The 14,367-nt window shown below is 40.8% G+C and overlaps 1 protein-coding gene across 11 annotated transcripts in view; it reads right to left on the bottom strand.

The window, feature by feature from the left end:
- sec31a (SEC31 homolog A, COPII coat complex component) overlaps nucleotides 1-14,367 on the bottom strand; it is a 33,247-nt gene that overhangs the window by 17,485 nt on the left and 1,395 nt on the right. For 9 of the 11 annotated variants that reach the window (XM_072658047.1, XM_072658046.1, XM_072658044.1 and 6 more), the window contains exons 1-13: nucleotides 11,900-12,096; nucleotides 9,080-9,159; nucleotides 7,614-7,737; nucleotides 6,249-6,447; nucleotides 5,839-5,934; nucleotides 4,990-5,130; nucleotides 4,739-4,881; nucleotides 4,201-4,300; nucleotides 3,006-3,167; nucleotides 2,748-2,900; nucleotides 2,414-2,644; nucleotides 1,379-1,453; nucleotides 934-984 (exon numbers count right to left, since the gene is read on the bottom strand). In XM_072658047.1, the coding sequence (XP_072514148.1) occupies nucleotides 934-984; nucleotides 1,379-1,453; nucleotides 2,414-2,644; nucleotides 2,748-2,900; nucleotides 3,006-3,167; nucleotides 4,201-4,300; nucleotides 4,739-4,881; nucleotides 4,990-5,130; nucleotides 5,839-5,934; nucleotides 6,249-6,447; nucleotides 7,614-7,737; nucleotides 9,080-9,158 (1,554 nt within the window). In that variant the 5' untranslated portion in view covers nucleotide 9,159; nucleotides 11,900-12,096. Of the gene's footprint in view, nucleotides 1-933; nucleotides 985-1,378; nucleotides 1,454-2,413; nucleotides 2,645-2,747; nucleotides 2,901-3,005; nucleotides 3,168-4,200; nucleotides 4,301-4,738; nucleotides 4,882-4,989; nucleotides 5,131-5,838; nucleotides 5,935-6,248; nucleotides 6,448-7,613; nucleotides 7,738-9,079; nucleotides 9,160-11,899; nucleotides 12,097-14,367 lie in introns of those variants that run through there. The other 2 variants (XM_072658038.1, XM_072658037.1) reach the window with 2 other exon arrangements.

The raw sequence follows: 14,367 nt of genomic DNA on the forward strand, positions 1-14,367 counted from the left end.
TCTCAGAATATTACAGAGGGTAATTTTAACATAGAGAACTCTATGCACAATGTTAAATCAAACATTCTATAACAATTAAAACAATCAATCTGAGAACTGCAACTGATCAAATGCTGTGAATCAGCAGAGAGAAGCTTAACGTAGTTCGCTGGATAACAATCTGTTCACAGCAGAACATGTTCGATTCTTTAGATGACAATGACTCATAGCAGGCTAAACACCACAGCGAAGGTCGCGTTCCAGCTAACTGAGGTGCAAATCACACAGGTTTAGAGGACAAAACCGCATACCTGAGAGCACAAAGTCGAGGGAATGGTCTGAGGGGCGTTTTCCCACTGTTTCATTTAAAAGACTGCTTCATTCATATTTGCTTGCTTTCTCTTTCATTTGAACTCAGCTCGTCACTAAACTCGCAACTACTTGGGCCTATATTTTCCCCCACATTTTTTTAGGGTGTGAAATCAAATCAGTGAGCTTCCAAAGTGAAACATCGCCTCTGTTCATACTTCCATGAAAGCTGTACACCATCAGGGTACACAGACTGCATTTGGGTCCTTTTTGACCCTTAGGATAAAGGGTGCATTCAGCATATAAAGACTACACAATGGTTAATAAATTACAATTCAACAATACTTTCAAACTGCTTTAGAACTGAGGTTTCGACATGTCCCACGCAGTGGTTACTAAGTCAACTTCCTTTCTAGCTGTAGAAATAGTTTCACTTCTTCTCCTAAAGTTGTGAAACTAAAAACAGGAAAAGGAAAATAGGTGGCCACTGCAGTCTGACCCCAGAAGCAATCTGCAATAATTAAAACAAGTATCCCTCGAGCTCATAACCTCACCATGAAACCTTGATAAAAACCTTGTCAAAATAAGTAAATAAAAACTCATCTAAGCCCTAGTGTGTGTGTGTGTGTGTGTGTACACTCTTACCTCATTGTCCTTATCTGACTTGAGGTCTCTCCCTTCTAAAGCTGATGCTATCTGAAAACCACAGAAACAAAACAGTTTAGGATGTGCTTTCTGAGAGTGCATGCAGCTAATCAGCAGGTTATTATTATTTTTATGGGACATGTTTATAACGCATTTATGCATTTTAAAAAATGGAAATGATGGTGGCTAAAACAGACACTACAGACGGCACAAACAATGTTTTCTTTGCCTATATCAACATTATAGTCCCAAGCTACTATATTCCAATATTCCAACTGGTGAGACCCAAAAAAACGTTCTCCATGCTTACATATCTAGTTTACCAAAATGGTTGTCAAAACAAGCAATCATAGAAAGTTCCTAACCAAATGTGGTTAGGAACGCAGGACTTTATAGGACATTATAGGATGTCAGCTAAGGATATGAGAACATGCATAAGAATTACCTTTATTGCTAGTTCCTCCTTCTTGTACCCGAGAAGTTCCAAGTATTTTCCCCGAGCATCATCTTCAAAGTGGACCTGAAGATAACAACAACTGAGTTACATTTTTGCCCAAATCACCATAGTTGAGAACAACTGTCCCACCATTATAGAGTGTGAAAACCTGAACACGGCCTTCCTTTGATTGCCTTCATATTTGTTAAAGGAAATTGTAATTTTTATTTGTATTTTCCTTTCCTTACAATCTGAATGTACAATGCTGACTCCACCAGGTCAGTTGCAGGCCACTCTCAATAGACCCAGACCCCGTTTACACCTGGTCATGTCATGGTCATGAATACCCAGATCGTATCCTAATAAGATTTGAGCTACATACGTTTACTCTGGGCAGTCCAATGCATCTGTTGGTTAGTCAGTGTAAAACTACTGTGTGGGATGAAATACACAAATTTGCTCCTTGTGTGGCATTTATTACTGATGTTTGGGTTGTACTGGGAGGGGGTTTTGTTGTCTGGTTGACTCATGCATTGTCGCATGCAGCCCAAATGTGTCTCAGATCATCCCCTGAAGTGGTCTGAGTGATCAGAAGTGTGTCTGGTTTAAATGTGTATTGGCTGTGTTTTCATTTTTGCATTTTTATGATCTAACATATTCCAGATATAATCCTGATACTCAAGAAAAATAAAGTGATCATGTGTAAACAGGGTCACTGTTATTTTCACAACAGCTACTAGATTCTGATAACAGAGGTGTTGAGGGTGAACAGGGTCCTGTAGGCTCATCTAGAGAAACCAGGGAGCTTCAGAGAAACAACTTGTCTTTGATATTCACATAACCACACATCAAAGACCCTGCTCCACCCCTGTCCCCTCCTATATAAGTAAATAAAAGTATGATGTTGAACTGATGTTGAACCGCAGAACTGAGAAGGACTGGGTCTTATAGTAGAAATGACATCAAGAAAAAACTGCATCTTCTTTCTGCACAACTTTTATACCAGGGAACAACACCATCATTATTTTAATATCAAAGACCTACCTTGAGAAAAGCCCAAACGGTCTTCTCAAACTCATTCTGAGCAGCTTCGATCTTCGTCTGGCAGAAATCCACAAAGGTTCCTGCATTGAGGGTGGACTGAAGTTGACTGGAACGCTCTAGGAAATCAGTTTCAGTGACAACCTGGCTAACATGGACGATGTGGGCCACAGGCTGCTGTGGCTGCTGTGGCGGTGGTTTGATGTTCTCCCAAGAGACGAGTTTACCACCAAACTGGAAACAGATAAAAATGGTTCAAACATCAGTGTGTATGACTGTGACTAAATCAGAAGCCAAATTCAGTTCTTGTGTGATGGTGGATTAGGGTGAAACTCACAGCGAATGAAGCTCCTACTGGTCTGCGGATCCACTTGGGTGGTTTCTTCAGCGGTGTGATGGTGCTGTTTGTGGTGGTGGCTTGAGGCAGCTGCAGTGGCGGCAACGCCTGGCCCGTGCCAAAGGGGTCCATGTTGCCGAATGAGGAACTTATCTGGAATATTAATACAGACGCATCCATTGGAGACATAAGGCCAATGATGTCCACTGATCTTCTGTATAATTCACAAACAGCACCAGTGCTGAAATTCTCATGTACCTGATCAGCCTGAGCGGTGTTGACGGCATCATTACTGCCACCCATGATGGAATAGATGCTGATACGTCCATCAAAGGAAGCGGCAGACAGGACGGCCGGGTTCCTGGGGCACCACTGGATGTCGAAGCACCACTGAGAGCTGGTAGGCAGCTCGTAAAGAATCTGGACAGAAGCAATAATTGCACCATAGCCTTTTATATAAGATAACACAGGGCCAAACAATTCTTAAGTTGAGTCCATTTAAATTCTGAGAGATTATATGGAACACTGCTGTCCCAAAATGAATGGACCTCATTCACCAAAATCGTCTTTAGAGTTTTGTTAAATTTGTTCAGGAGAAAAGTCCTAACAAAAGGTCTACGCCAGATTCATGATGTGTTTCTAAGCGCAGAATTGTTCGCAGCTCTTCTCTCATCATGATGGATTCCATTGTTATCGTAAATTGAACAACTAACTCATCTTCTTTTGTGCCATCAATAATATGAATCAGGCACATCTTAAATCACAGGAGAATATCCTTTATTACTCACAAAACAGGCAAACATCTTGGATGTCCATTACCTCAGTTTGAGCTGCTTTTGAGCTCATTTTGGAGAATCAAGCATGATAAAGACAAACGATCTTGTAATTGGCTGTGTAGTGAAGTCACTGCATAAGTTCCCATTTTCATCTTTTGTTATTATTATTATTTTTTTTTTTACCAGATTTTTTGCTTATTTCCTCCCCAATTTGAACTTCCAATTACTCAACCCGTAGGTACTCTTCCCCCCCATCGCATTTGATGCCCATGACACTAATAAGGGTGGAATAGTGAGTCAAGCCTCTCATTCTTCAAACTGATGCCGATGCAACATCACTGGAGGGACACCAACATCAACGCAGCTGGAGGGAGGCACCATATACCTGGCTCCAACACATTGATGGGCAGCATGGCAATGTGGGAGCGCCATTTACCCACCCAGGAGAGAGCAATACCAACTGTGCTCTCTCTGGCCCTCAGCTGTCCATGGGATTCGAACCAGTGATCCTCTAAACAGCGCCAGACGCAGTTCGCTGGGTCACTCGGGGGCTACTACCCACATTTTCATCTTTTGATGTGCAGGACAAATACATTTATTGACACAAATAAAGCTCACTTGATGTGTGAAGTGGCTTAATAGTGGCTTGTTCTACACTATGTACAGCTGTCTCTAACCTCAGCAGTGTTTGGGTTCCAGCAGAGAATACGATTATCTTTCCCACAGCTCAGCAGCAACTCAGGGTCAGCCAGACTCCAAGCAATGGCCAGCACACCCCTGATAACACACAGAGTTTTAAAAACAGTCATCCAAAATGGTATTAGAAGGACAAAACACAGAAGACAACAGAGCCATGAGCTGATAACACTGCTCACAGACAATTACACACTGTACTATACTGTATACTATAAAAAGGGTGCCTTAAGGTGTTCTTTGAACAATATAATAAAAGAAACACTTTTGATTCTTTAAAATAACCATTGTAAATAAACAACAACCGTTAAACTGGTGATTTCATATCTAATAGAGGTCCTTAAAGCTTTGACAGGTTCTTCAGTGCCACTTTTTATGTAAAGCAATCATTGTAATTTATAAGTACCTTTATTTTTAAGGTGTTTAAGAGATTCTGAGAATATCCACAAAAAGCTGGTGCACAAAGAAGTTTGGAGAGACCTTGAAGGACTCCAAATAATCTTTCTGACACTTTCGGAATACCTTGTGTGGTTCTCCAGGACTTTGAGAGGAGAAGTGGCAAATCGCAGATCCCACATTTGGATAACAGGCATGCGGTCGTCTTCTGAGGCCAACGCCAGCTGAGTGGCAACCTCTGGGTTCCAGGCCAGGCCAGAGCAATGCATCTAAACACACAAATATTTCCCTTTAACCACAACATCATGCAAATGAACCACATTACTACGCATGCTACCACTTTCATAAGTAGACAGAGAGACAGACAGCGGACAGACCCTGTTGCTGTGGTCGCTGACTTTGATGATGAGGTCATTCTTCCTTAGGTCCCAGATGGAGGCTCTCCCACCGGGACTGGCTGAGGCAAGAATATGCTGCACCTGGCAGTTCCATGCCACACAGCTAATGTCCTCCAGGGGCTAACAAACAAAAACAATGACAGACAGACATTGGTGACAGACATATTAACAGGGGTGTATTACAGCTTACTGTGAATGACAGGGTTTTATTTTGGGCCTAACATATTAGCTTTTGGCTAAAAAGCAGCACCAGGACACTACAAAGTACTTTTATATGGTTGAAGGTTCTAATAAATATATAATATTGACCCCTTAAGCTGGATCAACAACATTCACATCCCATGGTTATTTACCATATTTTCTGGTGAACAGAAACCAGGACAAGCATGGACAAAGTCCTGCTCATATAAGCGGTGCCCCCTGCAATGGAGATCCACATCCTAACACTTATTGTTCAAAAACCTCATAAAAATAGTTTTTTAAAATGGACTGAATTATGAAGGAAATTCTGAGAAAATCTGTATTTTCCCCCTACAGTTGCGGAGTGCATTGCACTTGTGCTCCACTGCAGTAAATACAAATCATGCCTCCTCGAGGACAGCGGTACATGTGCATTTATGGACAAGATATACACGGTCGTCATCATGCAAGTCACAAAATGCCTAGAGTGGCAATGACAGACACACCACTCTCCCCATTATAAAATGATGCTGAAGCTGCTATTTCAGGGTAAAATTTCTGCACAACTTCTTAAAGAAGTAAGGAGGCCAGGAGGTTAAGACCCTGTTGGAAAACAAAACAGAACAGAGATGAATAAAGAATGTTCACCTGTGATTTCGGCCCTGGAGTCATCGGCGAGCCAAAACTGTTCAAATCCCAGATGTAGATTTCTGACTCATTACCTCCAGAGGCGACCAGGTTCGACTACAGAATAGAAGAGTCCAAGCAACATATTGTTATGGTCATAAAACATATAGCACTAAAGTGGTCATTTCACAAGAGTAGAGGGGGGGGGGGAAATCATAAATAAACTAAAGCTCTTAACTAAAATTTAGGTCATTCGGGACTATTTCTTTTAGCCCACCCTAATAAAATTCTCACACAATATAACAAGTAGCTGCTGTGATTTAAATTTTACAAATGCAGACCAGAAATAGGAGGTTTTGAGGTATACAAGTAGTGACAGGATATTTTTTAATGCAATGTACATAAGTTGGAGAATAAGGCCAGACTATTACCTGAAACAAGTTGACATCAAGAGCTCGAACAGGCCCTGTGTGTTTATCACTCTGGGCTATGACTACTTCACTGTCGCCCGCAATGATCTTGGAAGGGTCATAGAGAATGATGTTGCCCGTCTCTCCCCCAGCAATCAGAACTCCAGAAGGCAGCCCATGTTCATCAGTCCCTTGTGCGCCCCAAACCAGTTTGTGATATCTGGAGAAAGGGAGGAGAAAAGGATGAGTCTGAGCTAAAGATCACAATATTGAAGTCAATAAAATAAAACCGCGCTAACTGAATAAGGAGGACAAGAAGGACAAGATCAGATTCATACTGATTCTGACTGAATATTGCTGGAATTGATGGAAAAAAAAAACAAACATTGACATTAGACAGATGATCAGTTAACATTTATTATATTAACATTCATCATCTCAGCAATAAGAGTGTTTTCACTTGGGAAAAAAATTCAGACCACATTCAAATGGATGCAGGTAAACATAAATACAAAACAAAGCTTAGTTCCAAATTTCTCCGTCATAAAGCACTAATTTACCAAACCAGGTGTCAGATAATAACTATAAACAGTACCAGACTCACATTAGGTGAGCTATGGAGCTGTTTGAATGAAAACAGTGATGGAAAACAAGAATTTTTTATATTAACGTTACTTGCATTTATATATTTATTTATTTTATAAATTCATCAAATGTTTCCCCACTTTTCCCCAATTTGGTACCCCTTTGGTAACTTACAGTGCTCTAGGCACTAGGAGGGTAAGGACTTAACACGTCTCCTCTGATGCATGTGAGCCCAGCTATCGCCTCTTGACGAACTATCAATGACGCAGAATTGTGTTTTGTATTTGTATTTATTCTAAAATTAGTGTTTTACTGAGTAAATAAACACTTAGTTTGTATTTGCCCCAAAATTCCCATATCCGCACAACCAAATAAGAAACACAACAGATGACCAGAAGGGATGAGTGTGCAGTGAGGCTTCTTGTGTTCTTCAATAATCAATACTTTGCTGGCAGATTCCAGAGTAAATCTCTTAATACCCTTAACACTTCAGTACCTCCTCAGTTACGTACCACTCAGACACACTACACTCTTTAGTCTAGATGTGGACCTAGACTAAACTGGAACTTAGATACAAGAAAATCGTGGTCATGAAAGGAGCCCTAAAAATATAACGCTAAGAGATTCAGGGCTCACTGCACATCAATTTCAGAGGAAGACTACAACTGAACGGCTCTGAATCACACCCAACAGCTGGTTCCTCTACACAGCACCAAAACACAACTAATGTGAGACACTGGTTTGATAGTGAGAAAATAACAACAACAGTCATAGGTGACACAGAAGAGGGGGGGGAGAAACCTTTGAGGTGAGGAGAAAGCACCACACGACTTCATGGCCAAACTGGGCTCGGCCAGGTCCAGTTCAAAGATCTCCAGGGAGGCATTGGTGCTAAATGTAGCATCCAGCTGCTGAGCAGAGGTGCCTGAGGGAGAAGGTGAGAAACATTTGTTTGCATTAGAGACATTAGAGAGGCAAATAGGCTCAGTCAACACTTGAAAAGCAGAGAGGTTACACAATTTCTTAGCCGAATCCACCTGAAATATATAAAAAATAAAATGGTAGAATAGCATACATTAGAACCTTAGCATTAGCTACCTAGCTAAAAACAAAACTTCTACTGGAGATGGACTGGAGATACTAAATATAAACTCAACATTTATTAAATGAGCATTTTGCATATCATTTCTTGCTCCTGGGCTTCCTCTACAACCAGGAAGTGGAATTCGTACTCTGTTCCACCAGTAAAGGATGCGCTTTACACATGCATTTTACAAGCTGCGAGAAACAGAACCAGCTTCTACAGTTGCAGAGTAACATTACAGGACTTTTACACAAACAGAACACGTAGCATTATGACGGTTTTGTGAACGTTGTACTGCCTTATATACTGCAGTTATATACTTCAGTTTCTGGCATGCTGAGCCTGGAGTTGCAATGATAGCACCGGCACCAAAGTCACTTCTACCGATTACAGGTCAGTGGTGCTTTAATATGAATCATGAAATCATAATAAAGCTGTTATTTTAACCTAAATATGCTAAATAACACTGCTTTAAGTTGTAAAACTCTGAAAAGTGTTTCATTCGACAATGACGGAGTACTGTTCAGTATTTAGCGCTGTAACACTACAGCTTGTGCTGGTAGTGTTTCAAATAAGTTCTGGTAACAATCCTAACCGGGAATATGGGTTGAAGTATATAATCGTAAGCAAAAGAAAGCAGTAAATAAATTCATAACTGTTTAAAAAAATTAAATAAATAAATTAAAATTCTCCTAACTTGGTGAACTGAAATGATTTTTTACAATATTGAGAAAAGCTTAAGCTTTGTTCGACGCTACACATGATTTTAGATCAGTGTAGATATATGTACATGTAGATTTGTGTGTGTGTGTGTGTGTGCACTATGGCAGCTACACAACTTCCCGTCGGTGTACACAAGGATTAGCTACTAGCTACAGCTAATACTGATAACCTAATATTCAGCTGACTTGGTCAGATTATACATGCAGTTTAATACCTGCATAAAATAAACGACAGTGGGAAAATCAATTCAATTATTTATCACAATTATTTATGCAACAAATAACCACTGGTGAATATTTCATGATCAAGAGAGGCCTAGACTGTGAGCCTCTGGGACTAGGGGATACGATTCCCCAGACATAGGAGACTGAGATCAACTGTGACTCTGAGCTCAAGATCAACTTAAACAGTATAAACATCCAGGAGTTTTTATTCAGAGACTTTACTGTATACGAGTTACCTGCTGCCAAGTAAATCGGGTGTTGCTGTGCTGGGCTCCAAGCCTGGATGGCAGTGCGGTTTATCTCTTTTAGCTTCATCCTACAACAACACCAACAACAAGCACACAGAGGTGTTATCAACTGACACTGTGAGTTGTAATAATCTTTAGGTGCCATGCAAACCGCTTGCTAGTCATAACACTACCAGCAAATGTATCATCCAGGGTAGAACAGTAGGTCACACAATGCACACGCATGCAAATGATAAACTGAGTAAAGGAGAAGTCCACCACTTCCAAAAGTCTCTGTATAATTAAAGGTCTACACCGTAAACAGTCATCCAGAGGTTTTGCACAGGGCTGGGCGATATGGTAAAACTCCACTAGCTATATGACGATATTTAAAGCAATTTTTAACGATACATGTGATCATGGGCTAAATAAATCAGTAGCAACAGAGTCTTAAAAACTACTGTTCAGGTACTCTCCTGTACTGAGCACAGTGATCTTCACTCAACATTTGCTGCACTTAATCTAATTAAACCAGTCTAATTACACTGTTGGTACTGAAACCTGCAGCTGACCAGTGTTCATTAAACACTAACAGTATCCTAGATGCGCTTGGAAAAGCATATTATGTATCACAATAACAAACTATCACATTACTTGCATTTATATATTTATTTATTTTATAAATTCGTCAAATGTTTCCCCCCTTTTCCCCAATTTGGTACCCCTTTAACTTACAGTGCTCTAGGCACTAGGAGGGTAAGGACTTAACACGTCTCCTCTGATGCATGTGAACCCAGCCATCGCCTCTTGACGAACTATCAGTGTGCAGTGAGCGTGTTCGTGTATCACAATAACAAACTATCACGATACAATAAAATATCGTCATATTGCCCAGCTCTAGTTTCCAGTGAAACTGTCTGTTCTAGAGACGCCTATTGAGTCAGATTAGTTCACAGCGGTGGTGATGACAGGAGCCAGACGTCTGATTTAAAAAGCTACATCACAAGCCATCACATAGCCTGATATCTGAGACACTGTTCATAACAGAGTTTTACATTTTTGGCTAAAATATGTGTTATAATTATTCAGAGTGAGGCAGTACATGTAGGGTGTGCTACAGCAACTTAAAGAAAGAAAGGAACCTTGATCCCCACTCCCAATATTTTATATATACTACATATAAAAACGCAAAGGACACAAAGGGTCCACTAACCGTGCTGGATAATCGAGCTGCGCAATATGACGATATTTTATCGTATTGCGATAAATTCTGTTATCGTGATACACTATATGCTTTTTGAGTGTATCAAGGATATCGTCAGCGCTTAAAGAGAACACACTGATCAGCTGCACACTTCATTGCAGACAGTGTTATTAGACTGGTTTCATAAAAAAGTTCAATTTTAAAAGTTCAATTTAAATAAAAAATGTATAATAGTATGGGAGAGTATGTGAATAGTAGTTTTAAGACTATGTGGCTACTGATGTATTTTGTCTGTGATCATATATATATCACAGTTAACATGTCGTTAAATATCGTGATTATAATATTTTACTGTATCACCCACCTCTTCTGGATAGTGAATAAATCGGCTATATTTGTGTTGTACACTTTGTAGCCCCTGTCTCCCATCACCACCACTTCTCTACTATGAACTCCTTTACTAGTTTTAAGCCGCTCTCAGCTACTTTGCTTACATCTTAATGATTCAATATTTGTATTCATTTTTTTATCTAACAAAAATCACATTTCCACTTTATCAAGCTGCTCCTGCTGTGTTTGAGCAAGGAAATCACTACAACACACAGGGCTGCCCAACCCCAGGCATGGCGATCCGCTGCCTTGAGGGGGTTTAGTCCCAGTCTTCTAATCTATCACAGCTAATCTCGTAACGAAGACCTTCAGGACTGTCTGAAGTTAAATGAGCTGGACGTAAACTCTCCAGAACCAGACTTGGGCAATGCTGTATTTCAACACATGTAATGCCCCAGGACCAGGATGGAGGACCACTGGTGTAACCTATTGATCTGTGAGGTAGGCCCAAACTACAGTGATTATGCAGGCTAGGCTTCATAACACAGGCCCAGCATTCCTAGAAAGTCTTGGTGACAGACTGAATTATGAATGCTCTGATGGAGCAGAGCAAACTTCAGGAAGAGTAGCTGGGTGGAGGGGTAGTGCTGGGTGTCTGAACACTTTTGGGCCCAGGCTGGTCTAACTGCAGCTTCTAACGTTGCTGATGATGATGATGATGATGATGATTACGTGGCCTATAGGTTGCACCAGCTCACAGCTCACTGTGCAATCAGGGGTAAAACAGTGGAGCTTTAAATATTGATCAGCTCTTTAGGAAACTGTGATGAGGTTATTATTATTATTATTATTATTATTATCAGATATTATGCAAAAACAAGTGACGTAGAACTTCTTAGACACATGCCTGAGCACTCCTGAGACACTATTTACACACCTGAGAGAAATACTGACAAATTAATGACAGATTTAGACACGTGGTACAATCAAGAGCCCAGCATTAAAGACTAGACTGGGAATAATACCGTTCACCTGGATTAAGGCTACAGGGGCTGCAGCCTGATCAAGTTAGTGCTAGGTTAGCTATAGCTACTGCAGCCGAGCACGAAAACACCCATCGCTGCACCATCGAGTCGGTCACGACGGTCTGTGCAAATGATCAATAAGTCAAAGCAGCACTGATACCAAATAATATCGATTACTGTTCCCATACGACGTACACAAACCTAACTGCACCGTAGCTGAGAAGCTAACCGAGCTATAAAAGCTTCCACGAGACTCCAAAAAGTGCTTACCTTCCCTCTGAGCACTTGTCACGAGCATGCACAAACTCATCCACGCAGTGTGAAATGGTGTAAAACTATAACCGCCGACTTAAAACCCCCCTTTCTTGGCTTTCTAAACTGTGTGGTGAGAGTTAGCGGCTGGCCCGGTTGCACATAGGTACAGTTCCACGTCCCCACTGGCCTCCATCAACGTGGCACAATACTGCCCTCCCCCAGACCAGCACTTCCGCTGAGGCAGCAGGCGTGTGAGTGCAGGAGGCCGCGTCCCAAATCCTCCCTATGCACTACAAAGTGCACTTACTGCGCCCCGTCTCCCTAGGTAACTAGTAAACACTAGTCCGTGCGAGTGCCTGTTCAAAATATAGGCCTAGCCACGAAACAGGAAAATGAACGTGAACGACATAATAACACGTATCTGATCGTGTTCTTTGTTGTTTGCAAAAGCACACTGATGATATAAGAGCTAGGGGGCATGCCCGAGCAAGTGTTTATTAAGACAAGACAAGCATAATCATCATTAGTGTTACACTAGACACACCAGTGACTGTGAGCACACGTGCCCGGAGCGGTGGGCAGCCATTGCTGCAGCGTCTGGGGAGCAGGGAGGGTGAAGGGCCTTGCTTAAGGGCCCAACAGTGGCATCTTGACGAGCATGGGTATCGAACCAGCAACCCTGTCATCAACAGCCCCAAACTCTTACCGCTGAGCCACCACTGCATATGTTATTAACATATTTCAAGTTATTTTGTCTCGATTTTTTGGGAAAAGTAGAAGTACAGAGGGGAATGACTGCATTAAATTAGCATCTCCTTATCAGGCAAGAATGACCCTGGAGCAAGGCCCTTCTCCCCAGGCACTGCAGCACTGGCTGCCCACCACTCCGGGCATGTATGCTCACAACCAAGCATGTCCAGAATCAAAAGCAACACTATAGTGGTTAAGAGCTACTTAGTCAGCTGTCATACCCATATTTTATTATTATTATTATTATTGTCTGGATGATCAGTTTTTCAACCACCTTGACCATCAAAGACCAGCTTAGACCTTCTGAGCTGGATTTTTCAGCAGGGAATAGATTTTTTGGTCTGTATAAATGCTGTGAGCCCTTAAACCAGTCCTTAAGACACTGTGATTAAAATGATCATATGCTGCTCAGTTACGCTACAAATTCACTGTAACTTAAGCCAATCAAATAAAAATTAAACTGCAGTATGGAGTTAACTCAAAACGAAGATCTAACCTATTTGGTAGGGCACAGTTATGACACTAAGACATTTCATAAAAATAAGATTTATGTAGTTCTTTTTAATAATATACAAAAATATTTCATAATTCTTAAATGTTCTGTCATTTTTATGTAAAAAAAAATCTCAAAATAACAATGAGATACTTTCTCATAATAACAATATGCTCTATATCATAAGCATGACATCAAGCACGTCTCAATAAAATATTTTCTCCAATTTTCTCATCATTCTGACATAACGCTCATGAAAGCCATACTTAACAGAAGTCTAGAAAGGCCATTAGTAAGATATATCTGTACAATTATCTCAAGATAACCACAGGTGTTTTCTCATGATCACATCCTTTTATTCTTGTAAAAATAAACATATCCTGACAAGTCAACTCACCCTGTAATCACAAGAAAATTCATTAATAACCGGGTTATTGAACTTGTTCCTTTTGGACACTTTCGGGGGCGCCCTCTATCACCTTAACACACAGGAATACATGACGGAGTAGCATTTCTCCTCACTACATGTCCTCTGTCAGAATCACATCAGGCATATTTTTTCACATTCACTGCCAAATTTCTATCACATCACATTTCCCAATTCTATAAATACCACCTTGTGATCCACTCCAGTGCTGTTTACATGCCGGAAAATCAGCGTTTCCTCAGCTTAGCTTTTTTTATTGTCAAATGGGAATTAAGAGGTTTCCAACCACCAGTTTAACTACCTTCATGAAAGTGGTTTATAGGGGTTTGAAGTGGACCTGCGTGAGAGGGGCACATTGTGACCCCCGCAGCCTGGCAGGCACTGAGGTTAGCTGGTCAGAACCTACAAGGGGTGTAAAGCTGCAAGTGACTTTGGACTTTTCAAATGAGAATTACGAGCTGGACGTACAGCTAATGGACTGTTTATGTACATAATCCTCCTAGTAAAGCACAGGACAAGACACGGTTCATTACTGAACAACCTTTACTTCATCTCTGTCTACAGTTTTAATAGAATTCCTGCATAATTCAGTTGTTGGGATGTAAACAGTCATTCAGAGGGGTTTGATGTGAATTGGCTTGTGATGATGAAGAGTAGAGAAACCTACTGACTTGCTTGATGGGTGATGGGAACAAAGGGTCATGATTTTTACAACATAACTACAGCCTTTTCTTTCCTTTTTATTTCCAAAATTAACATACGCATTTTAATAAGCATTATATATCAATTGTTATGTCGATTATTGTAAAATAG

Source organism: Salminus brasiliensis, chromosome 16 (assembly GCF_030463535.1).
Source record: "Salminus brasiliensis chromosome 16, fSalBra1.hap2, whole genome shotgun sequence".
In the NCBI taxonomy this organism is placed as follows: Eukaryota; Metazoa; Chordata; class Actinopteri; order Characiformes; family Bryconidae; genus Salminus; species Salminus brasiliensis.